General features: G+C 41.6%; 1 protein-coding gene across 1 annotated transcript; it reads left to right on the top strand.

Annotated features, from left to right (window-relative positions):
- The first annotated feature begins 480 nt into the window (after window positions 1–480).
- Window positions 481–27,829, top strand: lin52 (lin-52 DREAM MuvB core complex component). The gene is made up of 6 exons (XM_007906033.2): window positions 481–571; window positions 2,822–2,896; window positions 3,615–3,652; window positions 4,600–4,666; window positions 5,122–5,205; window positions 26,425–27,829. The coding sequence occupies exons 1-6, from the start codon at window positions 553–555 to the stop codon at window positions 26,478–26,480; spliced, it is 339 nt and encodes a 112-aa protein (XP_007904224.1). The 5' UTR covers window positions 481–552; the 3' UTR covers window positions 26,481–27,829.

Below are 27,829 nucleotides of genomic sequence, written 5' to 3'. Positions count from 1 at the left end.
CCGCCTACCGATCGGATACGCACCCGTCGCACGCACGCCCAAGCATTCCATTGGTTTGCCTGGGTGTCAATCAACCATGACTGGGCAGGCTCTGCACTGATTGGCTCCGCTGGCAGGTTAGTGGGGGAGAGAGAAGGAGGGCGGTTCCGTCGGATCGTTCGGATTGGTCGGGGAGGACGTCAATCATTGCCATCGCGTCCGCCTCTCTCTCCCGCTCCATCTCCGAGAGGCTCCAGATCCGGGGCTGAGGCGCCGGGTCTCGCGAGACCCCCCTCCCCCTCCCCTCTGACGGGCCGCCGCCGCCGCCGTCGTCGTCGTTGTCGTCGTCGTCATCTCCATCGAGAGAACTACATCAGAACACAAACGCCCTCTCCATCCCGTCAGGTTGACGTCCGACTTGTTATTTGACGCATAAAAAAAATATAATTCCCGAGGAGGAGGAGAGAGAGAGAAAGAGAGAAAGAAAGAAAGAGCGAAAGAGCGCGAGCGGTGGCGGTTGTTGTGGTGGTGGTGGTGACGGGCGGAGGAGGCGGCGGCGGCGGCGGTGACAAGATGGCGTCGCCGACTGCGGGTAAAAGTTTCTGTCAACTGCCACCGCCGGGTGTCGGGCAGAGGAGGGAGGGAGGGAGGGAATGGGGAGAGAAGTCACTCCGCCGCCGCCGCCGCCGCCTTTCCCGTGACTTTACGCTGCGATGTTTTGGCTCCGGCCGCGCGGGTCTCGCTGGGTCGCTGGTTCTGTCGGTTGCCACAGCAACCGTCGCCCTCCTCCCTCCCGCCCGCCCGCCCTCAGGCCCCGTCCACCCGCCCTCAGGCCCCGTCCAGTTCCTGCTCACAGCCGTCTTCTTCTTTCTCGCCCCGTTCTTTCTCCTTTCAAAACAAAAAGTGGGCAGAGAGAGAGGGAGCGGCAACGGGCAATGTTTTTGAGTGCTCCGAGACGCTACCCGAGCAATACGGAGGAACCCGGTTGTTAGTCGGTACGCGGATCGCTTTCTGGGGGTAATAATCCCTCTCTCCCTCCCCCACCCCCCCCCCCCCCACCCCTCTCTCCCCCCCCCCCACCCCTCTCTCCCTCCCCCCCACCCACCCCCTTCTCCCCCCCACCCACCCTCTCTCCCTCCCCCCACCCCCTCTCTCCCTACCCCCACCCACCCCCTTCTCCCCCCCCACCCCTCTCTCCCTCCCCCCCACCCCCTCTCTCCCTCCCCCCACCCCCCCTCTCCCTCCCCCCCACCCCCTCTCCCTCCCCCATCCCCTCTCTCTCCCCCCCCCACACCCTCTCTCCCCCCCACCCCCTCCCCCCTTCTCTCTCCCTCCCCCCTCTCTCCCCCCCCTCCTCTCTCCCCCCCCACCCACCCCCTCTCTCCCTCCCCCCCAAAAAATGGTCGCTCAATCCACAGCTGTTTGCGGGACACTGCTGTGCGCAATTGGCTGCCGCGTTTTGCCCACAAAGTTCAGTCGGTTCACTTTATGGTATGTTCTGTGAAGCTCTTTGAGCTGCCTCTCAATGATGTGATGAAGCGCTATATCAAGTGCACGGATTTTTATCATTCCCTGGTGTGAAGGGCACTGTATTGCTGTGGTTGCCTCCGGAATGTCGCCAAACTACGGCACTACCTCACCCCTCACGCGGCTGAAACTCTGGTCCACGCCTTTATCACCTCAAGGCTGGACTATGGGAACTCTCTCCTCGCCGGCCTTCCCGGCCCTCCCTCCACACTGCAGGTCATTCAGAACTCTGCAGCTCGTGTACTGTCCCGCACCAGACACCGCGACCACATCACTCCCACCCTCGCCCTCGCTCGCCTCCACTGGCTCCCCATCCCCCAGAGGATCGATTTCAAAATCCTCATCCTCACCTACAAGACCATTCACGGCCTTGCTCCCTCCTACCTCTCCAACCTACTATCCCCCTACCTACCTGCCCGTACCCTCCGTTCCTCTGGCTCCGGTCTGCTCCACATCCCCCGCCCCAACCGCCCTACTATCGGTGGCCGGGCCTTCAGCCTCTCAGCCCCGAGGCTCTGGAACTCTATCCCCAGTGCCTTCGCCGCTTCCTCCCTTTCCTCCTTCAAGGCCGGTCTCAAGACCTTTCTCTTTGACCGAGCCTTCAGCTCCCCTCTCGACTCTCTACCCCCTCCTCGCTCCCTCCCTTCCCTCCCCTCACCCTGACCATTTCCCCCCAATGCTCGGGTCCTGACCCAACTGTACAGCACCTTGGGACGTCCTCCCGACGTGAAAGGCGCTCAATAAATGGAATCTTGTTGTTGTGTATTTGCACCTAGATGTGGGATGGTAAATGATTTAGGTCGAGGTATCTGTCGATTGCTCTACTGGCTCCTTCCTGGGGATGTTTATGTTGTGCTGTCAAAACAACTGCATGATTCCTTACGTTTGATACAGCTCCTTTCATATTGGGAAGACATCTCCAAGTGCTTCACAGGATATGCTGTAAACTAGTGACTATTTTGTAGAGATATGTCATTTTCAATACAGTTATAGGATTTTCTAAAGATCTCAAGTGTGAGAGTATTGCAACACTTTTTTTTCACATGAATCCAATATTGGATTCCTAAAAATTAGATTTGGGATTCTGATAGGATTCAGTACTTTCCCAGTCTTTGAGTTAACAGTGGGTTTTGAACTCGTCGTTCAATGTTATTCTTGCTTTGGAGCCAAGGTTAAGAATTTATTCTGAACGATCAATATATTTGCAAAGCATGTTAGAAACATCAAGGGCTAGAAATATATCTGTCATCAAAATGGATTTTAAATATAACTGGTATTCTATCCTTCCATTTATTTTCTATTTCCATGCCAACAGGTGCCGATTTGGAGCAGTCTTTGCTGAGCTTTGAGAAGCTAGATCGAGCATCACCAGATCTTTGGCCAGAACAAAGTAAGATTCTTTTTGTAGTCTGAAATATGTAAATCCTTTTGGGATGTTTGTAGCTTCAAATTCAGCCCACCAGGGAATGAACCTGAGTACTTGACATGGTTGGGGTTGGATGCCAGGCAAGGGGTAAGGGAGAGGTGAGCATAGGTAAGGTTGAAGAAATAGTTTTTGAAGTGGGCTTTGAAGACTGATAGAGAGGAGATGAAATTGAGGGATAGATGTTGGGAGTTCCAGAGGTTTGGGGCATAGTGCTGAAGGAAGAAACTGTATAGAATTGAAGAGTTGCAGGGAAGGTATGTGGACTATTCCTTCCGTAATGAAATGTGCCTATCTTTTGGTATAAATCATAAAATATTGTAATACAAAAGTCATGTTATTGATGGTGGAAAAGACTGTCTTTTTGGGGTCCCAAATTCTTTTCCAAAATAAATCTGGATTGAAAATCTCAACAAATAACTACAATAAGTTGTAAACAATAAAACGCTTCCGGCCATATTTTTCACCAAGTCTTTACCATTTTGTTTTATAAATCTAACATCATGCAGTAAATTCTTGTAGAAAGTTCTTACTTTTAATTTGGAAGCCAGTTTCTTTCAGTTCATAAAAAGAACCAGTTTCCTGCTACAGTACTAACATTGCTTACTGTGATAAGTACAGTTCTACATATTAACTAAATATATATATTTGCTAAAAGATATTTTATTCTTATTTTCTCTTTCAGTGCCTGGTGTTGCTGAATTTGCAGCATCTTTTAAAAGTGTAAGTATCTAATTATTTATATTAATAGTTATTAATACTATAGTTATTGTTATTAATCTCCCCATTTCTTGCCCGACTCCATTGGCTCCCTATCCTTCAGGGGATCCAGTTCCTGGTCCTCACCTACAAAGCCCTCCATGGCCTCGCCCCACCCTAGCTCTGCGACCTCCTAACCCCCTACCCAACCCACCCACTCCTTCCGCTCAGCCGACTCTGGCCTGCTCCACTCGCCCCACCATTGGCGGGAGAGCCTTCAGCCCCTCTGCCCCCAACTTCTGGAATTCCACCCCCCAATCACTCTGCCTCGCCCCCTCCTTAGCCTCCTTCAAGTCCCGTCTCAAGACCCTCCTCTTCGACCATGACGTCAAGTCCCACCTCAAGACCCTCCTCTTCGACCATCCCCCTTACCCTCCCTTCTTCCCCCCCCTGTCTCGAGCTCGGGTCTGAAATGCTGTACAATGTCCAGCGCCTTGGGACGTCCTCCTGATGTGAAAGGCGCTATACAAATGTAATCTTGTTGTGTTGTTGCAATACCATGAATTAGAAATAGTGTCTTATCATATTTCAAAGCACTTCACAGAAGTTGGTAACTATGTTTTTGTAGGTGAAAACAGCAGCTAATTTGCACACAGCAAGTCTCCGTGAAATGAATACACTTTCTTTTAAAAAGAAATCTGTGAGATTCTTTACGTGGACACGAGTACGTTTGATATTTATCCCATCAAATGTTCCACTAAATTAACCCTATTCCCTCCCTGTTACGTTTTTAAGCTTTCTTAAAAATTGTATTGTCTGGGTTAGTGCTGGTTATGAATCCCAGTTCCATAAGTGGAAATGCAATGTGCCAGTATACTCCCTCAAACAAACTGCTTTAATTTTACAATAGATGAGTACGTTCTGTGAAGTGATTTTGCAAACTCACGCTCACTTGCATTTTCTTTTTGTAGCCTATTACCAGCTCTCCTCCAAAGTGGATGGCAGAACTAGAGAAAGATGACATTGACATGCTGAAAGGTATTTAATGTCTTTTTAAGATACATTTTTATATTTCCTCCCTTTTCTACGCTGTCCTCTCCTGAAACTGTTATGACTCAATTTTCCTTCAGCAGAAGTCTATTACCCTTGGGTAACTTGATGATTTTTGCTGGCAGGGCATGACAAACCTATACAAACGTTTGCTCTGAGTTGTGTGCTACGCGATCAAGTTGGAGGTATTATTGAGATTGTGTCCACTGTAAAATATAGGCAACGACCATCTTCTATATTGTATGTTCCAGTAATAATAATAATCCTTGCATTTGATATAGCGCCTTATCACATCTTTGAGACGTCTCAAAGCGCTTCACAGAATATGCTGTAAAGTGAATCGGCTGTATATAATGTGGCCGAAACGCGGCAGCCATTTACGCTACAGCAGTGTCCCACAAACAGTCGTGCATTGAATGACTAAATGTTGCTGTTTGTTTCAGAGCTGGGAAGTCTAACTACAGCTAACTTAATGGAGAAGGTCAGAGGTTTACAGAATCTTGCCTACCAATTAGGACTGGATGAATGTGAGTGTCATTTTTTTCTCCCTTTAGAAATCTTTCTATGTAGTTAGAGCTTTAGAGCCCGAAATGCAGCTAGTCTTAACCTGTAAAGCCATGTTATAATAATATTAATCCTTGCATTTGATATAGCGCCTTATCACGTCTCCAAGACGTCTCAAAGCACTTCACAGAATATACTGTGCATTGAATTCACTGTATATTTTGTGGATGAAATTATAATAATAAATTATTATTAATAATGTTGCTTCAATTTGATACAGCAGTTATAATGTCAAGAAAGGTTCAGACCACTTCACAAAATTTCTGTAAAATGACTATATATTTGTAGACAAAAGCAGCAAACATGTCTAGAAAATATTTCTGCATTTTCTATTTGCCAGATTTGATTAGGATTATGTTTTCTGTAATTGATGCATAATAATAATCCTTGCATTTGATATAGAGCTTTTCACGTCTTCTAGGCCTTATCACATCTCATATATATATATGAGATATAGATATAGATATAGCACCTTATCACATCTTCTAGATGGCCCAAAGGGCTTTATAGCATATATTGTAAAGTGAATTGACTATATTTTGTGGGTGAAGTGCAGCAGATAATAAAGGCGCAATTACCAATTTAAGTTTGTGATGTAATCAACTTTAGCAGAACTAAATCTCTTTTGGATTACAGAGAAGGTATAGATTGAATAATAAGAGAATTATTTTGCAGTTTGAACACTTGATGATAGGAAGTTAGTGACTATTATCTATTCTATTTTAGTTTCGTGCACTTTAAAAGTTTGTTAACTGAAGTATCACTTGGTAACAGTTGACTGCTGCAGAATCATAATTTTGCCACATGATGGCACCACTGTCTTGAATTTATAGCACAGTTCTGGAACGTCCATTGGAGACGTACATTGGTAGCCTTTACCCATTAAGCCGTCAGAGAGCAGCTTCAAACAATAACAGCTCTTGGAATCATCAAAAACATTTCGAAACGTTTTTGAATGCTGAACAATGATGTGTTTTGCCCTAACAACAGACCTTAACCACTGATTAAAACATTCCCGTTTCCCCACACCATCTTGTACCCTTCTGAGGGAGATTGGCAATTGGTGCTGAATTATAAGCAGTTTTAAGCTGTGGGCTCTTGACACTTTGGGGAATTGTGATGAGAACTTCCCCCAAACTAATTTCACTTATGATCCTTACAAGATGCAGAGAGGGAAGATTTTTTTCTGTCTGTTTGAACTGGATTCATACCTTGGTTGCAGAGGTGAAAACGAGAGTATGGTAACTCATTGTATTCCAGTTTCCAACTGATTATTTTAGAGACTTCGCTGTTTAAATTGATCTTGTACCCAATACAAAATTACATTTGAATAGTGTCCTTCACTTTGGGAGGATGTCCCAAGGCACGGGAGGGTTGGGGTAAGGTAGGGGGGTGGCATTGCAAGGGGCCTGTAACTTTTTCATCCCCGGGAAAGTTAGGTGAAAGAGAAGCACCTACAGAGAGAGAATTAGAACAAGTAGAAAAGCATATTCCACTTGTCCTGTGGTTACTTTACAAGGACTGGGAATCGACGGAAATTTAGCAGTCCCTGGAACTGATTTTGCAAAGCCCTCGGAAATTGTGTTGCAATACTCCGTTTCTGCCACGAGATGGTGCTTTACATAGGTCATTGGTAAAAGTCAAATGCATGACAGCAGGCCATGATGTGGTGGACATGTGGGCGTCATTCGAGCTCAGGGCTGTCAGAGTGGAAGATTAGTGCTGCAATTATAAGCGTCAGTTGCCAAAATTTGCTCAAATATTTCAGCAGTGGCTCACTGTCTTCCAGTACTTACTGAACATCAATTTGGGTTTCCTGTTAGTTCTTTCTTGTTAGCCAAGATATTTTTGACAACAGCAAAGTGTTGGATCAGCATATTCGCTGAAAAAGTATCTCCTGTATTGTCACTTTATTGCTGAATCCAGGAGTGTGTTCTATGGTTTATTCACTATTCCTATCAGATTGGGTACATAGAAAGAAAGGGGGAAAATAATCTGTATTTTTATAGTGCCTCATCATGTTGAATCGTCTCAAACGACACTTCACAGGAAATTATTGTCAAGTGTAATGACTGTTTCTTTTGTAGTCAAACCCAACAGTCATTTAGACGAGTAATGTCCTACAATCAGCCAAGAAGTGGATGACTGCTTCATCTGGAGGATTGTTGGCCAGGATACCAGGAGAAACATGACCTTGTGTGTGATCATATTCAAAGATCAGCAGCTCCGACAATGCTGAGTTCATAGTCTTGATTGTGAGTTTGAACCCACCACTGTGCAATGTGGACATGTGTCTTTAGTTTATATTAAACCGAACTCTAAGTAGAGAGATATTTTCTTAATGAATGCTTGAGTGGAATTCTCTGCCATAAACCGTAGTGTGAAATAAAGTTCGATTAGATGGCTCATGTGGAGGTGAACACCAGCACTTGACAAACTGAATGGCTTGTTTGTGTGTGGTCACATTCAATATTGAGCACATTTTATGGCAAATTTAATCTCTGTCAAGTGCATCTGTCAGATCAGCACACCCTTTGAATTACCCAAACAAGGTACCATTATAGTAACTACCTTCTCTGTTTCCCCAACCAGTCATTTTTACAACCTCGCTGAATGGGATTTCCAATTTGAGTCTGATTATTAACTCCTCCGGAAACCAGTGATCAAAGCTGGCCAAATTCATTTCAATTTTGACCCTCAAAAACCGTCAGAGTGAAAAGACATTTGTCAGTGCTGGACTCAAATTCAGGTCCCACAGATGAAAGAACAATGTTCTATCAAACTGTGCCACTGGATCCTATGATCCATCAAACATAATTTTGTCATCAATATTCCCAAGCATCAAAGGCATATTTAAATATAGTGAAATACTGTACGTGGCACATCTGTTATCTGTTTTAAATATCACATGTTGAATACTGTAAAGCTGGGAGTGAAAGTAAATCTCAATCCTGCTTTTGGGGAAAGTTGCTGAGTGAAGAATGTTACTTGTTCACAGGGAGAGAAAACTGGGCTATTCTCACACACATTTCTAGCAGTGGGTTTAAGTAGGTCATTTACTGATATCTAGGATCAGACCATGTTAATTCACCTGCTCCAAGGTATACTCATTGATGATTAATAAATACAGAAAGGTTAACCATAAGTAACTGCCTCGTGAAATGTGAGGTGTTGAACTTGTGCCTATCTATACATTTAAGATCTTTATTGAGATAGTTAATGAAAGGTTGTTTATTTTGTTCTGTGCTGATGGCATGAATGGACCCTCCATTGGCTGTATGGTAGAGAGGAGCTTCTGTAAGGCTGGAGTTTGGAAAATCTCATTGTAATATAAATCCAAGAAAAATGCAAACGGAGAAATGAGCCAATGGATCGGACTGTTTGTCTAATTCCGCTGATAGTATTTGCATTAATTTGCAATTTACACAAAGTGAAGCCTATATTTGAGGAAGAAATGGTGGTCCCAGGCTCACGGAAGCAATGGAAATAACCCTCCCTCTTCATCTGTTGATTCCAAGCTCTTTTTGCCTGAGGGTAGAGAGTAAAATAGGCCTGCAGAAGGGAGTCGTACTTTCCAACCTTGGGTACTAAACATGCATCACCCACTGGAATTTACAGAGAATTAAGTTGTTTTATTTTCCTAAAAAGTTTTTTCAACCCGATTGAGCTGAAATGTTGATTTGAACTCTTGTTAGTCATTGCATCCAAGTAGCTGAGCTATTTAGGCTTTTATAAAGCCTCATGAACAGAGAGCCGTACAAGCAGATGGAGGTGAGCATTTCGCCACCAAATTCTTACAGATGTCACTTAAAAAAAAAAGACGAAGGCAGTTACTTAGGTTATTAGCTCAGATTTGCACTTGACTGGATATTAAGCAAGCGGCAAGCGTGCCGAGAGCCCATCTAAGTGACGCTGATTAAAAGACTAGTGTCCCCTGCGCCAGTGCAGCTGCCGTGCCGCCGGTGGCTTCTGCCACTCGAAACACAAATAATTGCATGAATCCCCAGTGGGATTGATGGGTTTCAGTGAACACGTGGCACATCTGTTACGCTCTGTCTAATGAATTGTTCTGCAGCAAGGGGCTGCAGCTTGTCATCACAGCTTCTGGTCCCTCAAGGATCTCTCTGCTTGTTTTCCAACTAATGTTATTTATAGTAATTGAATTCAGATTAGCCTCCTGGGACTGGCAGTCCATTGATAGTTAAACACTTGTTGATTTTTTTTAAAGCTTCATTCTGTGGGTCTGTGGGTAGGGGCAGGGAGTGGTGGTTGTAAGAATAAAGTGACATGGTTGGCAAGTGTGCCTAAGGGATGAGCAATGTTATTTGTGGATCCTTTTGATCTGGAGAACTTAATTTTTTTTAAAAATTGAAGCTTTCGATCAGATTGAATGTTTAGATCATAATTGCAGCCTTCATTTGAGATCCAAAGGTCTGTGTTAGTGATGGATGTTACCACCCATTTATTATTAATAATGTTGTAAAATGATACTTTCCCTCGCCTCATGTGAAAGATTGGGAATCTCTGATATGCTGAATTTTTAAAAAAAGTTATAGTTAAGCATCAGAGGATACTTTAATAAAATAGTCTACCACGCAGGCTTGATTAAAGTAGCATCACGATAGCAACAGCTGCAAATCCTCTTTTTGGTTGAAATGAAAATGTCATATCTGGAGATGTTCGGGGCAAACGAGGCATTATTAAACTGCATGAAATGGATTCCGTTCAAATGGAGAGGCAGAACTAAAGTTTAAGCGTAGTTAGCGTTGCATCAGGCACAATAAGAGCACTTGAAGCACACATTAGTGCCAATGAAAGGACTCACTAAGCACCTAATGAGCAGCCTCCAACCCGTCTGCTTTATGTTGAGCTGTCGAGATTTGATGCTACACAACACTCCTGTCCATCTGTACACGTGAAGCTCTGTAACAAGCGCTGACAATGGGCCTGAATGCTTCACCCATGGCTTGCACGGGCTGAATTTGCTAATTGGCTGGATTATGAAATGCCAACAAATTATTCTTGTAATTGAAAGTTCTTTCAAAAACAATTATCCTCTGTCGATACTGTGCCGGAGCTGGGGAAGAGGTCAAAGTTGTCTGTGCCAACAATTTAACACTAGGAAATGGGAAGACACAAATAGAAAGATTCTCAAGAGAAAATATGTCACCTCACTGCTTCACATGCTGGATACTATTATAGGATAACCCAGAAGCTGCAGTGTTACAAACTGTGTGGGATAAGGCAGACTGGAGTGCGCTAAATAGATTGCTGTTACCTAGCAGAATAACACAGGCTAGAGTATATTACATGGAGGATAACACACAAGTTAGACTTATGCTAATGAGGATATAGTGTGTTTCATGGAAGATAGCCTGGGCGTACGTTAAGATTTAATAATACAACAAACGAATGAAATTAGATAATGAACCACAAAGGTGAACCTTATGTAGTGGGACATCCTTGAAACATATATTTCAAACGGTGTTCTTTATACAAGACTTACCTTATAAAGTACGAACAAAGTGAAATTTGCCGAATAATTGGTGTAACACTTCTTCTCTGTTAATAATAAATTGGTCATTTTCAATCTACAACTGTTTGTGGGACATTGCTGTGCGCAATTGGCTGCCGCGTTTGCTCAGAAATATACAGTCAATTCACTTTACAGTGTGTTCTGTGAAGCGCTTTGGGACATCCTCCTGACGTGAAAAGCGCTATATCAAATGCAAGGATTATTATTCTTATTCTTTTGTGATCACTGGCACCTATTGTCACAAGGACAGAATTTGTGATTGTTTGGTGTTTAGCACTAAATGACCTCTTGTGGAGAGTGGTATCTCCCACTGGCTTCTTGCATATGCCAATTGCGTTTCTGAGGTTGCATTAGAAAGCATTGTTGGGGTGAAATGTAGGTACCTTTCATATTATATTATGCATCGCATCTAAACTGTGTCTGATTTAAGATCATCTGGTGCCGAGATTAGCTTTTCAATGTGGTGCATAATGTGATGATTGGAGAAAGTCTGTACTTGGAATCTCCAGTTTTCATTTTCAGCCAGATCTATAGGAGGTTGATAAGACTGGAGGAGGCTCTGAGTAAATCACACAGAAAGTGAATGTGCTGATACTTAAACAGCGATGAGAAATGGGGGATACAGGGGAGTATTGTTCTGTGGAATGTTTCCCTTCCCTACAATATAATACTAATTCTTCCATTTGATATAGTGCCTTATCACATCGTTGAGACATCTCAAAGGGTATAATATTGGAGAGTGAATTGACTATTTTGTGGGTGAAGCGCGGCAGCCAAATGCACACAGCTGGGACCCCCACAGACAGTGAATATCAATTCATAAATATCCTGCCTCCTTGAAGGTGTGAACCTGGTCCGAGTCTACACTTGTTCAGAGGTCTGTTTGTACATTTCATGCAATTTCAGCGTTGCCCTAGTTTTCTACATCTGACCTTCATTTGAAGGTAATGCCAAACTAAAATCATGGACAATGATAAGATTTCATGGATTCTAAAACCACCCGGCATGCAAATGAAATGGGAAAGAGGATCAAATATCTGTGGTGGATTTTCATCCACTCTGCTTAACTTTTCCTCCACAAGCATTTAACAGTTTGCCCTACTCTGTATATATAAAAAAATCCTTTTTATATTTCAGCAGAGAATCAGATTAGGAAAAAAAAGCTGATGGATAAGAGGATTAGCAGAGGAATGAACGAGGTTTGATCTGAAATGGGTTCATTAGGTCCTTGTTGTCGTTTGGTGAATTTGTGTTGCGGGCTTCCTAATGAAGCTCTTTAGAAATAAATCACCCATTCGAATGTCCACCAGCCTGCTAGGCATTATGAGATTGGAGGGATTGCAGTGCTGTTATATTAGTGTAGTCCGGTGTTTGGTCAGGCCATCTGATTTATACCATAATTTGCTCTAAGAACTTACTTTGTGCCTCAGATCATAGGAGGTGCCTGAATTACCTATTCTCCTGAACACACAGCTGATCGCTTTTAAACTGCAACCCTTTCTGTGTTTAGCTCCTGTCGGAAATGTTATTTACTGTAACAATCTCAATACGGTCACAATCTGAAAAAAAATATTTGATTAACATACCCATGCCACCCAAATCAAGAGTACCTAATAGCACTTGCAATTCAGAGCCTTGGGACGTCCTCCTGATGTGAAAGGCACTTCACAAATGTAATTTGTTGTTGTTAGCAACAACCTGCACTTGTATTGCATCTTTCATGAAGGATGAATGTCTCAAAATGCTACACAGTGTATTGGTGACAAGTGCATGAAGGTGTGGATAATAGCAAAATTTGCTGAATTAATTTGCAGTTGGAACCAACTGATTTTTATTTGTATTGCTGTTTGTTTGTGTCTACACAGAGATTAATTTAGGCAAAAATTAAAGCAATTGTGAGTGTTCAGTGATTTTAAACAAAAGTGGTACATTTTATTTTATGACCATCAAGGAAGAAGAGTGGTACTGCAGATTAAATTTTCCTGCACTCTGTCCCCACAGTGTTCTTTGACCTTCAGCTTCGAAAGCGCATCCTGTACTGTAGTGTTAACTTGCCATGTGCCAAACTGATCTGCTGAACATTTTTGAGGGGGATTGCTTATTCAGTGCCAGATTGTAGGGTGTTCCACTGAGGACAAGGGTGAGACTAGGTTATTTTACCTAGGAACCATTATAGCCATCAGAGAGAAATAGCGTTTCATCATATTGGTTTGGCATGAAAGAACAGTGGACAAGCACTGAGTTTAACAAGTCAGGGGTTCAAGCCCAAGCTTGTTTAATTGTTGTTCATGGCTCACTCTTTGAACTCTGGTGATCGTCCTCATGGCTCTCTTCTGCACTTCATCGAGGGTCTGAGAAGCTCTCTTATTTTGTGACGACCAGAACTGTACACGGTATACTCTAGTGTGGCCTGACCAGAGCACTACACAGCTTGAGTATGAGCTATGGGGATCTGAACTCATCTAATTTGACAATTAATAGTGCTAGGAAAGAACAAAGTCCAAAAATCTGTACGCAGTCTGGTAATCAAGCGATCCGAGGCACTATCCTATGATGGGTGCTATATAAATACAAGTTCTTGGTGTTGCTATAAGGATGCAGAGCAATGTATATGTCTTGAGAGATCACTACAGTCTAGACCAGCTACAATCAGCACTACTTTTTGAGTTTATTTAAAGGACAACTTCGACCTACATTAATCACGATCGTGGATAAGCCAAGGTCACTCGCTCATCATTGAATTTTACTTTGTGTCCAACTGGGAAAATCTCTTCGCATCTGAAATTGCAGTTAGCTGATTTGATTTTTTTTTTGGGGGGGGGGGTTTCTTGTGCAGAGCTCTGCATAGGCTCATCTTTTTATGTGGTTTCTTCAGCAAAAGTCAACTAAACCGAGACTGTTTTTGATTATTTTTCATATAAATTATTTTTATCAAAAGGAATTTCTGAAGAGGCAGATTAAATATAAAGGTCTCCCAAAACACTGAGGGAGCTGTCTGCAGTGCAGTACAAATAAGTCAGGAAAACTGGCTTCTAGATTGTCCGAGTTTCATTACATTTGCACAATTGTACACCAGATTTCTTTTGATTTTCACTAGTGCATAATGAACTAGTGTGAACAAAATGTAACTGTGTAAATTTCAAACAAGGAACTTGTTTGGCAAATCACTAGTAGCAGAATGTGTAGATTAGCTAACCAATGCCATTTTAGCAAAGCCCACCCTACACACAACTAGAAATCTGCAGACAATGATTTGACCAAAGTCAATCATTCAGACATTTATATTATTCCAAACTAATGCGCATTATAGTATCTTCTGTTGATTTTCCCTTAGTTATCTCTGTGATTATGCCAGTGCTTCAGAGAGTGTGGGCATCCTCACACACCAGTGGAATGGAGCATGTGAAGAAGCACTTCTGGCCTTAGAGATGCCAATTACTGAATAACACCAGTGGCATGAAGTCCTCAGCTGGAGTGATTTCCAGTCCATAATCTCATCTCTGGGTGCAATAGCAGTTTATGACCTCATATTAACCTCTTCACTTGGTTAGTGCCCGTAATCACTCCCTGGTATCCATTATTCTGCACATAAACCATTGAAACCCCTTGATTAAATTACTGCCATGTAACCACTCCCATGTATCCCGCTTCTCACTTGTGTAAATTGAACGCTCTGTTGGGGAATAAAACAATTTTTTTTCCAATAAAAGTTATCTTGGTGTCATTTCTCCTTTGGTGTGGAAAAGCCACTTTAGTTGTGAAGGGGTTAATGTTTCTTTTAAAATCCTTATGACATTGTAACCCTGTGAGAAAAAATTCAATTGTAGCAAATAGCAAAGTTATCTTAAAGCCATTTGGAAACAACGTGAATTGAAACCCCGTAGTTCTTACAGTTGGAGTGAGGTTATTGGACCATTCTGTTGTGCTTTTTTTTAAGAGGCAATTCAAGGAGACGACTCACATTTACATAAGGAAATTGAGATTCACAAGCTTGTTGGCTAATAATCATAGTATCATAAACCTTGCAGAGTGTTTAATGAATGAATCCAGACTGAAAGCCCATTAATATGGACGCCTTAGGAATTCGCTCAGGGAAGCGAGCATTGAAATAAAGAGGAGCCAGGCCCTAGGGAAATCAGGCTTCACGTCTGCATTTTAAATATCGTTGTGAGGTATCAATAACAGTGTAATTGAATCCTGAACACAAACATCAGAATCAGGTGGCGAGGGAGAGAACTGGGCTGTCTTCTCGTCTCTACTGTGCAGGCCCACGGGAGCAGCCAAGAGAGAATGGGTTCTAAATCCATTAAGTAAAGATTACGCGCTGTAATATCTCAAAATGGCATTTTAACTGCGTGCAGTTGCTGCCTTTTGCTGTATTGCTGCTTAACCTGCGGTGGGCTGATGTATGTGTCGATTGGTAGTCAAGCAGCAACTATTAGCTAGTGATTTTTATTTTATGTTTCCTCCACCTTGTGACACAACAGAAAACGAATGTTGATTTACAGATTTACCACAGCGTACAATTTTTAAAAAATGAAAACTACTCCATATAAATCATTGGTGAGTCCACACTTAGTGTACATGTATAGTTCTGGTCGCAGCTGTACAAAAAGGATATTGGAGAAATCGAGAAGATACAGAGGAGGGCAGCCAGAATGATTGAGGAAACAGAGGGACTGGACTATGAGGTGCGACTAAGTAAATTGGCCATGTTCACACTGGAAAAGAGAAGATTGAGAGGTGGCATGATTGCAGTCTTTAAGATTCTAAAGGGGCAAAACAATATAGGCTGCTTCAACTTGTCCAGAATAGTAAAATCGATTGAAGGGGGGTAAATTCAGAACGATTCTAAGCAAACACTATTTCAGTGAGCGAATAGTGAACCTGTGGAATCGGCTCCCTAGGGAAACAGTTGAAGCTCAATGCCAAGCTTGATGTAAACAAGATTCTTGTTTACTTGATGCCACCAGGAGATAGTGGGTTCCTGATCAATTAGGTTTTATGTAACAGCTAAGATCATTGGTACAATTCTCGCCTCGAAGAATGTGGGTTCAACACTTTGAACTGATAATGTTAGCTGGCACTCCAAAATGGTGCTGGAGAAGTGCAGTTAGAGGTGCCGTTCTTGATGGTCTGGATGCTTTATTGTTTCTGAAACATAATGCGCAGAGTATTGCAGTTTTGTGCTTAAACTGTGCCACCATTCGACCATTTGAATTAGATCACTAGATTATTACAGCACCCAAGTATCCAACATTGTAATTGTAAACTCTGTGAATTTCAATAGTTAAACCCCAGATACCCATTATTCTATATTAACTCGTAGACTATTGTGAACCTCTGTTCTCAATTAGATTAGTACCTTGGTTCCGTGGGAGTGATTACATAGTAATAATAATTATCCTTGCATTTGATATTGCGCTTTTCACATCTTCTAGACGTCTCAAAGCGCTTCACAGAATATGTTGTAAAGTGAATTGACCGTATATTTGTGGACGAACGCGGCAGCCAATTGCGCACAGCAGTGTCCCACAAACAGTCGTGGATTGAAAATGACCAATTTTTTTTGCTTTGGAGGGATTATTATTAGGCTCTGTGTGGAGTAAGGAAACTTGCCCAAGGTTTCGCCCTCTGCCTGGAATTGAACACAGGTGTCTCGCTTGCAAGGCGAGTGCTCTAACCACTGAGCTACAGGACTCCACATATAGTTTGCACTGTACACGAGTGATCTGAATAACTTGATTAAATTGCCATCTTGTAGTCACTTCTATATAACTGTTATTATGTATATAATGTTTAAATGCACTAATTCTATTTTCTTCTGTATTGAAACCAAGTTAAAAATGCATGACACACAGTGCATTACTCATAAAATAATCCTGGCACTTGATATAGTCAAAATGTCTAAAAATGCTTCCCAAAGGTTTTCTGGAAAGATTAGGAACTGTGTATTTGCAAATAATAATAATAATAATCTTTGCATTTGATATAGCGCCTTATCACGTCTTCTAGACGTCTCAAAGCGCTTCAATGAACGCAGAAGCCAATTTGCACACAGCAATATCTCACAAACATCCTTGAAGTGAATGGCCATTTTTTTAATTTGGGGGATTTGTTGCTTAGGACATCAGGAGAAATGCCCTTCTTGTTCAGAGCAGTACATGAGATCTTTAATGTCTGCCTGAACAGACAGGTGGGACCTTAGTTTATCATCCCATCTGAAGGATGCCACCTTTGACAGCATAGCACCATTTTGAGAGGCACTAAACCATGTCATAATATTTTGATATTGTGCATCAGAACATCAATTTGTTCAACCACAGCAAAGCTCAAGTAACCATTTCCTCTAGTTTTGCTCTAACCCATGTCTAGTTCATATTAAGTACCCATTCGGTGGGCAATAAAAATGTTCACGGAGTGTTAAAACATTTTTTCTGACAGTTGTATCAAAGAATCAAAAGTCAAGTGTTCAAAATTATTATGGCTGTACTATGACATTTATTTTTGTCAATGAATACCTTATTGATTCAAGGACACAATTGAGTATTCCGGTACACTTAACAACCATTAAATTGGTGCTTAAATGCCGATTCAGCGATCTTGTTGATCGAGCCCCCAACTTGTAGAGATTAAGTACAGCTCAGAGTTTATTATCAAGCCAATGCTAGCAGCCTTCTTTAGAAGAACCAGATGAGATATATGTATAAGGGCTGTAAAATACCAGCTGGCTTGAGGACAAGAGGCTTAGTAGCTGTTTAATTTTCTGTTGATTGAAATGTTTAATTGATGATACTTGAATTCTCGTTACTGACCTACAAGACATTACAGGATTTCATTAATCCTGCCATTTTCATTAGAAATTCAGCCTCGTGTAGCCCAATACCAAGTCTCCACTTTGATTTTCTTAACATTTCCCCCTTGAATGGGGTTGAAACCATTCTCACTGGAAACCATGAAGTTCCAGAATTTCTTGAAAATGTAATAGTTTATTCTAGTTTCATTCAGGAGACTGAATAACAGAGTTTACTTTCATGTTGTCCTTTCACCTATAAGACCTGAGTTCTAATCCAGTCCAGATTGATTGAATTAATTTCTTTGTCTGATGGCTCTAAAGATCCTATGTGTAATGAGCTTTGGGCTTCCCGACCTGGTTTCTATTGAACAGTGGGACACAGCACAAAGACGCATATAACTTGTATTTATATTGTGCCTCTCATGCTGGGAAGTGTCCCAGAGCGCTTCATAAACATCACATATCCGGTTTGCCCATTAATTTTTATTTATTTCCAAGTAGCAAACTTCATCGGAGGAAGTCCCAAGGCAGGGATTTGGGTAAAATAAGGAAGTAGTGGATGCTAGTGTCAGGTGCCCCCTTTGATTAACATAAAGACGTAAAAACCAAAGTTACTTGGTGGTATCTGCAATCTCTGATGCCTGTTGGTGTCCTTGACTGGCCAATAATTCATATTAGCTCTAATGGTAAATGTATTTATGATAATAATAATAATAATAATCCTTGCATTTGATATAGCGCTTTTCACGCTATATTTCAGCTTCTCTGCAACCTTAGGTGGAAATGTTACTTAAGGACTTAGAAAGAAGACATGAGCTAGGTGTGTATTAGCAGCAAATATAGTCTTGAATTGTACTGCACCTTCCAAGATCGTTTTACTTCAGTATTAGGTTGAAGTGATTTATGCCATTAAAATTGCAAATAGATAATGTCTTGGTATAAACTTGCTATTTGTGCATGTATCTCCTGGGAATCCAACTTCCTTTTGTACGAAGGAGGGAACAGATATAGAATTGCAATCAGTAGTCCATTGGCCCTCCAAATTGTGTGTTTGGGATGTCACAACATTATATTACTGAAATGTTAGCTATGTTATCGCAACACAAAAGTTAAGAAAGCATAGGAGGACAAAAGAGTATTTTTAGCCATTTTGCTGACCTGTTCCACAAATCCTGTTCAAAATCCCCCCCAACTCATGGGTGGAAGTGTCCCATTTACAAAATGATCCAAAGGACAACATTTCTTCCTGCTCCACAAAGATGTTATCCACAGAGATTACTGACTGCTCTTGTTCCCCCTTGGATTCAAACCCAGCATTGCCATGTTTTAAGGTGTGTAGACTGTAGGAGGAAGACTGAGAGAAGCAAAATGTTCCAGAGTCTTAAAAGTCCTGGGAAATATTGAATTAAGAGTAGGAGACACCATGATAAATCTTGATTTTAATAGAAAACGGGTGCAGTGGAGAAAACCATCAAAGCAGACTCGATTGGCCAAGTGGTGTGTATTTTTAGCTGTAACATTCCAATGATTCTAACAGAAAAAAAATCTTACTCCGTGAGCATCCAGCAAACGTCTGCTTCATGTTAAACAGAACTGAGCCATTATTTTGCCTTAAATTCAACAAACTTAAGGGGTAAACAGGATAACAATGAGACAAGGGGATTTACAGAAAAGTAAACCAGACAAGGGTTTACACTCTTGTATTACATCGTCAGTATCACTCTGACATAAATGAAGCATAAGATGCAGTTCTGTCGTCTATCATTTATTTAAACATGAAAAACCCAAGGATAAGCTTTTAAATATGTCTTATAATTAGCAATTATATTGATTGGTCTGTCTGAAAAAAATACCCTGATAGCTCGGCTGGCACATCAGACAAAAAGGAAAGAAATAGCTTAAGTCTTGCAGAGGTATAAGGAGTGGTAGGACTAAAATTGGTCTGATGAGGCTCAGAAAAAGAGTACTGCAGTCTTACAGGATTTTCATCATGCATAATTTTCCATAATATGATAATTACTCACCAGCTTAGTAATTACAGGTCATCTTCATTTGTTTCATATCAGTTAATTCTGATGGCTTAGTTCCTTTTAGGGAAATTGGTGGCTAGCCACTACTCTGATTATTTTGTTAAGTGTTATTTGAGTAGACAGGATAGAGAGTTATTAATCAGCCTGCATCCAATTAGCATCATGTTTAACCCAGTGATGGACACCCCAAGGTGAAGTATTCATAAAGCTTTTTAGATTGCCATTAGTCAATCCAGTTTCTCTCGACTAACTTATAATTAAAGGCCTTCTATCTTAACCTCTTCACCGGCTGATGTCTCACCGCCTTAAAAGATATGCCTCAGAAGATCATTTGAAACTAAGAAAAATAGTTTCTTCGATGTGCACACGTAATTTTCTTTGCCAATTTTCTCGCCTTATCTCCCCTCTTCAAGACAGGGTCAAGCCAGTTCCTGCTCTCACCTGATGTCGACTTTTCAGTCGAGTTCAGTGGATAGCGATCAGAAAGAGGAGGAACCCTGGCTAATATTTCCACTCGTCTCAGAAGTGTTACACCTGCTCCAAACATGCTGTTACTATTCAGATCTGATCAGGAATTAAACCTGTGAACATCAGGTCTGCGTAACTTGGTGCAACTCCACACCTTTACTCAATTGACCTTTTGGACAGCCTGACGCACTTTTAATTATTGGAATGCAAAACACAGTTCAAGAGGCTAATAATAGTAATAATAATCCTTGCATTTGACATACCGCCTTACGTGAAAGGAAAGGCGCTATACAAATGTAATCTTGTTGTTATCACATCACTGAGACATTTCAAAGCGTTTCACAGAATATATTGTAAAGTGAATTGACTCTGTATTTTGTGGATGACATTAAAATAGCAATACAATAATAACAGCTAAAATACATTTTTTAATAATCCATATAAACTCCTCCGATACTTCAGAGGGTAAAGGCACCAGACTAGAAAGGAATTCAGCCTGTGATGCGTTAGCTGCTCTCCGCCTGGGCAGCTCAACCAGTAACTTGGAACATGCTTAAGAGAGTGATTGGTTGATGTTCTGCCTTATGTTGCAGAGTCTCATTATCCTCTTTCGGGTCTGGATTGCTCCTCAGCCCCTGTGATTGAATTATCATTTCGTTTTTTTAATTAAACTTTTCTCCTTGAGCCTCCAGCCTTCTCAGGGGCATCCACGGGGCGATGACACATTCCGTGTCTGAGCAAAACTAGGTTTATCGTGCATTTCAAACAGATGCCCAGCTAATCCAAGTTCTAGACCTGCACTTAATCTGCCATTCAGTTGAAGATTTTCTCTGGCGGAGGGTGGGGTGAAGATTGATTGAATTAGAGACAGATTATAACTAGTGAAAGGTCCATTTCTGACCAGGTTAAAGTTTAATAAATATTGTGTAGCACAGTCTCCGGTAGATTACCGGAGTAGATTACATTTCAAAGTGATGACCCCTATTAAGTACCTTTGGTATTTAATATTATCTGATGTGTTACACTGTTTTAATTGTCCTTTAATAGTCCAACTCCTTAAGCATCTGCTCTAAGGTCTGAAATATCTCTTTTCAAGGTTGAGGAGCCCTGTTCCTCTTAGCTCTCACTCATTCACACTGGTGACCAGCCTCATTGCTTTCCTGCACTTGCTTATTGATTTATATAATAGCCTGAATACTGGGACAGTTAAATGTGGACTCAACTGAAATATTCATACAAAGATAGCCTATCTCCTGATTAGTGGAGGGACACCGGTTAGCACCAAAACAGGAATGAGATATAAGAATAAGAATTTTCTAGACAAAAGAAGCCCGAGGTCCATCTAGTTTGCCCTCCACCATCCTGGCCGTCGCTTGACATGTCGTGTCCCAAACTATATACTGTATCCCCAGATATTATTTTCTAATTTGTTCTTGAAACAAATAACATTTTCTGCTTCCGCCGTCTCCCTAGAGAGCCTATTCCGTAAGTTTATTACTAGCTCACTGAAGTGGTGTTTCTGCAGATTTACCCCTCCTTCAATCGCTGGCTGTGTCCTCTGATTCGACTGTTCAGTACAAGATAAAACAGCTTACATTATCTATTCCCTTCAGAATCTTAAAGACTGTAATCATATCGCCCCTCATCCTTTTCTTCTCCAGTGTGAACAAGCCCAATTTATCTAATTGCGCCTTGTAGTCCAGTCCCTCCATCCCCTCAATCATGTTGGTTGGCCTCCTCTGTATCCTCTCAATCACTGCAATATCTGTTTTATATTGCGATGACCAGAACTACACACAGTATATTCCAAGTGTGGTAGCACCAGTGATTTATTAAGTGACAGGATTCCCCCACTATTTAGGCTCAATATTTCCCTTTTAATACAGCCAAACATCTGGTTTGCCTTGCTCACTGTTACCCAGCACTGTTGGGATGGCTTCAATTTATTATCAATCAGGATTCCCAGGTCCTTTTTATTTTCCGTACAGATTATTTTTCTTAGATGAAAATAGTATTTGTGGATCCATGAGGCATGATAATAGCCCTGGCCTTTAATATGGTGCCTATAACATTGAAACATCTGAAAGCACTTCACAGGGAATTGCTATCAAGTGCTATTTATTTCACAGACATATTCAGCAGCAAATTTGCACTCAGCAAGGTCCCACAATCAACATGAAGCAAATGACCAATTCATCTGTTTGTCATAACACCAGGAGAAACTCTTCTCCTTTCAAATAGTGCCATGGGATCTTTATCGTGTACCTAAACTGGCGGACGGCGTGGGTGGTTTAACAACTGAAGGATGGTTCTGTAGACAATGCAGCGTTCTCTGGGTGTTGTACTGGAGTGTTAGCCAAGGCTGCAAGATGCTAAACGATATTTTCCCATCGTGCTCTGAATTCATCAGTACCTACTTCAAACAGTTGCAAAGAATTAGGATTGTCTTTTGTTATTTTTTGTCTGTTTTTGTTGATCGCTTAGTTTTTTTTAATCAGCGAGTGCTGACAATAACATGAGGAAAATTCACTTTGAATAGTTACTGATCCTGAGAGCATAAGGAAGCTGAATTAATAGATACAGTCAAAATCCCACAATTACAGCTGCACCCTGGGTTAATAACTGTAGCTCTTACTGATCGTTAATTCAGTTCTTTCACGTGGCTTGATATTAACTTCACCTACTTGTGTTCAAAAATATTCCAAAATTAAACTGAAACTTGGTGATAATTATTTCTAATTGTTTGGTTTTTTTTGATTAATCTCTTACCACCAACACAATTAACCATCCTTGTATTTGATTTCACACCTATAATGTTGAAAAGTCTCAAAGTGCCTCACAACAACAACAACAACAAGATTCCATTTATAGAGCGCCTTTCATGTCGGGAGGATGTCACAGGAAATTACTAGGAAGTGCAGACATTGCATATTGCGTAGTTGTCGGGCAAATACCTCACTGAATTTGCTTACAACAAGTTTCCACAAACAACCATGAAGGGGTTTAGGATTGGTTTGGCAACATCCATCTGAACAGGCAGCAGGAACCTTGGTTTAACATCTCCAACAATAGACGCTCCTTCAGTAGAGTGTCAGCCTGGATTATAAGATAAAGTCCCAATATGTGGCTGGAACCCAGAGCCTTCCGAGCTCTCTATATAGTAAATATACAACCCGGATAGTTTACAAGAATTGAGAGAAATGAGCTGCGAATTGCTTACCCTTTACTGTGTTTGCGCGAGTGTGTGTAGTCACTCAGTTGACTATACTGAATATGTTTTTTAGTCTAAGGATTTCAATAATACGGAGAGAAGCATTTTGTTCTATCTTTACCTCCATTGTGGAAAACAATTAGCAAACCAATTGTAGGTTTTGCTATTCAAAATGTGTATGTGGAGAGAGCATTTGTAGCTGCGTCAGACTACGACTAAGTGCTGGTAGTTACATGGCTGTCACTGGTGGTGGCAGTGGTGGAAGCTGTTTGAGGTGATGAATTAGGAGCTTCAGACAATAAGTGCATCAGCCAACAATGAAGTGTATTGGCTTAAGTATAATTTTTCACATAGTGTCGATGCACTAACAAGACCTTATGACCGCATCGTTGTCATGTACAATAAATTTGTCAACAAGACTGCGCTCATCACCAGGGTCAGTGCATTTCCCACCAAGCGGAGAATAACACCCAAAGTGAGTGACGTGTTGCAGGGAGTGGGGGAAGAGAAAACAAGTGAAACTTATAATAATCTTTGTTACTATCTGTCGTTTTTTATATTAATAGCTGACATTCCAAAATATCTTTTGAGGCCCTTCAATCACAATTTGAGTGTTGTGTAATGTTCCCTTACCTCCTGTTTTACGTTGCCGAAATGTAATGTCAAAAGGAATTTGTACTGAAAAATAGTTCAACATTTTAACAAGTTAAAATGTCGCTGATGTCTGTGTAATATAATGCAGATTACTAGCAGCGATGATTTTATTCGCTATGTAATGCATTGTCAGCCATTATCCTCTTTTCAAGTAATATACAAAACATTGTTCTAACAAATTGCAGTCTATTACTTACACACTTGTGGTTTATTATGTAAGCCTGCGATTCCCGTTCTCTTATTTACTTAATGCTTTCAATTGAAAAGTGTCAAAAACTGCTGAGAGACGTGCTGCCCAGCGCGGAGCCCTGTGTCCTGTACGCTGAATAAACTCTTCACCAATGCAATCGGTGTTGGCGGCTATTGACACATACATCTCTGTCCTGCCCTACATGTGTTGACAGGTGCCAGTACCGGCACTCTGATTATTGACTAACACTTGACAGCTGATTGGAAGACAAGCTGACCTTTCCCTCCGCGTGCCGGGGAATTGAAAGTTGCCCGTCAATAACACTGCTTTAAGATTGGACAGCAACCTTGGGTGCAGACTTATTACATTGTACATTATCAGATAGTTTACAGCACAGAAGGAGGCTATTCAACCTCCCATCTGTGCTATTACTGGGTCCCTTACCTTTCTTCTTTCCCTTGTAACACTTTACTATTTTCCCTGCAAATTCTCTTTTCAAATACTGTTATGGACTTTGACCTTCAAGCACCATTTGTTGTAAAGTATTCCTTATTTCTATCAGCCTAATTCTCTTGTTGCAGACTTACTGTCAATATCGCCTGTGAAACAAAATTATGAATGCCCTTATTCGTTCCCCCGCTTTAACGTTCTCTGTTCCAGGGAGATTACCAATCCCAGGCTCTCGGGTGTCATGGCTGAGGGTGTCAGAATTGTTTCAGTGTCCCTGGGTTAACAAGGGCAAAGTCTGCCAAGGTTCCTGCTCTTGATCAACCATGTGTTCATCTAAACACTGGATGCTCCATGCAACCGTACCCCAGTGAAGTCAATTGGAATGAAAGTCCTTCAGATGTGGCAGGGGAGAAAAAAAAGATAAAATATAATTAAATGTTCAGTGGTGTTCTTTACTGAAAAGAGCGTTTCTCCCACAAAATACACAGTCTGATGCCATCATTTCCCTGACTCTGATCATGTCTCAGTCTATCTGCCATGGAGATGGGGAGCTGGCATGACCCATTAAGAAGAGAGGGAGGCCATAACTAGTTAATGAAAATGCCCTCTTGAGGTCTGAGAACAGATTTAATAGAACTAGAATAATGCAACAGTGCGTACAAATCAATTCTGATTTTGGTCATTTGTAGAATTAAAATTTAGCCGTTTGATTTTCCCCGTTATTCTGTAGTTCTGAGTTTATCTATCTGTATTCTGAGAGCATTGTAACCAGCACATTCCAGTAATCTATTTGATATATTAATACATCAGAAGCTGCTTATTGTGATCACTGGGGCTCTTCAATTTTAGAATTGTTATTTTCAGTTATTAATTCAGGCTTTATCATTTTTGGTAGATTCAAGTGATCTGCAGAAATTGCTTCATGCACACAGCTCAATATATTAAGAGAACGCAGCACACACAAATGTGTGTGTGCGTAGTTGCAAGTTGGATTTTAATCCTCACAGGCACATGAAAGGTTCAATGGCAACCAGTAATATAAAAATTGTACTCCCAACATAGTACCTATGACCAGGGGCACTTCTGCAAGTTTGTGACCAGTTGTAACAGGGACAGAGCATGTCCCTAAAAGAGCAGTTGTATGTGCTTAGCATGTTGGGCATGAAGTGCAATATTTTGGATGCACCAAACATACCTTAATTGGTGAGTGATTACATAGCAGAACACAGGACTGCAGGCACGATTCTCATCACATTCCTCTTCATTCTCGACATCTTTCACGTGAGCTTTCAGCAGCTTATGGAAGATGCCCTCAGTTCTGAAAATGACAAGTCCTTGTAGGGTGGGTATGCAATCAGTTTTTCCACAGAGTGTTCTAAATTAGGATCATTTGGCCCCTTACGATGATAGACTAATAGATATAATGTTTTGTTGCTCTTGTTGTTGTAACAGAGGGAACTGCTTATGTATTTGACCCAGTGTGCCAGGATTATGTATAAACCTATACTCACTGCCTGCAAGTTCTTTATTCAGTATAACGTATACCTCATGGATGTTTGTAGGACAATCCTGGTATAAATTGGCTGCCAAATTTGTCTACAAAAACAGTCTCTGACTAAACAGCAATTACCTATGAAGCGCTTTGAGGTATTTTCACCCCAATGGAATTTCAGCCCTCAGAATTTTCTCCTGGAAATGTTACTCATAGTTCTTCACTTCCCTAAAGCTTGGGCCTGAGTTTAAGAAGGTTTTCTGCAGTTTATATTGTACACGGTCTCATCATAGAAGCAAGCTTGATGGGCTGAAACCTTTCCACATTCTTACGCTCTTTTTCATATGTTTTTCAGCACGAGAAATGACAAGAGGAAAGTTTCTGAACATCTTGGAGCGACCCAAGAAGTAACCGTGCAGTTTTGCTGCCTTTAAAAGGAGACTGGACCATTGTTGATCAGAAACACGACTGTGGGTTACGGACCAACAGATGCCTCGCTAGCCAACCCTTCACACGCCTTTCAAAGTGCCAGTGCCACGCAGTAAAACATCACATTTAACAGGCTGTAGTGGCAAACATATTCCTCACCCTATAAGGCAACAGCTATTATATAAACAGAGACCGCAATTGACAGTTGGTTGGCATAAAAGTGAAAGTATTTGGGACGTCCCATGCAAGTCAACTGGTAATATCAGAATGTCAGGATTTCTTAGGAGCAGTGGTATTGTTAGATGGTGTGGGTCATCTGCAGGCCTTTACATTTGTACAGCTGCTGGTGCAAGTGCCTCATGGCTCCATTAACAGCCCGCCTGGCTGTGGGATGGTGATCGAACTGGCATTCAGTTCTCTTTCCTTTTGCACGTAAAAGAAGGGATGCCATTCGGAGTCGAGCTCTTCCAGCTACTAAACACTCCGTGTTACAGGGGTTTCCTGCGTTCCAGGGAATGGCCCTTGTGAAAGGTGCTGAGGTTGGGGCGCTCAACAAAACGTTAGCCACATTGACTTACAGGATTCCACAATCCCTACACTGTATACACGGTTCTCTACTCCCTTAGAATGTGCATTGCAGTGAAACTAGATACGGCTGCAACTGAAATTAGGTTCTGTAATAGCACTTCAATTGAAGTACCACAATTGAGTTTTAAGAACCTGTTCCCATTATATCTGCTGCCCTGCACAAAAGGGAGCTGATGGCTGGCTCCCTGTCAGTCAAGTGGGCAAAGGAGACACAAACCAGAATTTTACAGGCTGTTGCTAAGTTAGCTGGTCTCAGCTGGTGTAGCGTTTGGGCCACGATATTTGACCCCAACACCCCTGGGTTAGGGAGGGGTAAAAGCAGCCGAGATTCCCTCTCACCGTCACTATCCTGGAAACCTGCTGGATGTTTAGATGCCAGGTGAGGACAGGATGGGGCTCGAGCAGTGATGCCCTTATGGGTAGAGCAGCCTGACAACACTCTCTCTCTCTCTCTCTCTCTCTCTCTCTCTCTCGAGGCTCATGCACTGAATGCTCACTTGGGGGTGCACTCGTGGAATTGTGCACTGTGGAATTCTACCCCCGCTATTTGGGGAAGATCATCACGTCAAATGTGTTCAGGAGAGAGGTTGAGGAAATAATTAATGGAACTGGGAGGGGAAAAGAATCTTAAAGCGTTACAAAAAAAACAAGTTACTTTCATAAACAGACTTGTATGAAGATGAATACGCTCTTTCTATTATGTAACATTTTTGAATGAATAAACGCACATTATTTTAAAAGCA

Source organism: Callorhinchus milii, unplaced genomic scaffold, assembly GCF_018977255.1.
Source record: "Callorhinchus milii isolate IMCB2004 unplaced genomic scaffold, IMCB_Cmil_1.0 Scaffold9, whole genome shotgun sequence".
In the NCBI taxonomy this organism is placed as follows: domain Eukaryota; kingdom Metazoa; phylum Chordata; class Chondrichthyes; order Chimaeriformes; family Callorhinchidae; genus Callorhinchus; species Callorhinchus milii.
Note: the sequence above shows the minus strand (reverse complement) of the source record. Positions and strands in the feature narration are given on the sequence as shown.

Excerpts from the sequence above, each read along its gene's own strand:
- lin52 (XM_007906033.2), top strand. Across the intron at positions 4,667-5,121 it reads TGACATTGACATGCTGAAAG|AGCTGGGAAGTCTAACTACA; the intron begins GTATTTAATGTC and ends TGTTTGTTTCAG. Across the intron at positions 5,206-26,424 it reads CCAATTAGGACTGGATGAAT|CACGAGAAATGACAAGAGGA; the intron begins GTGAGTGTCATT and ends TATGTTTTTCAG.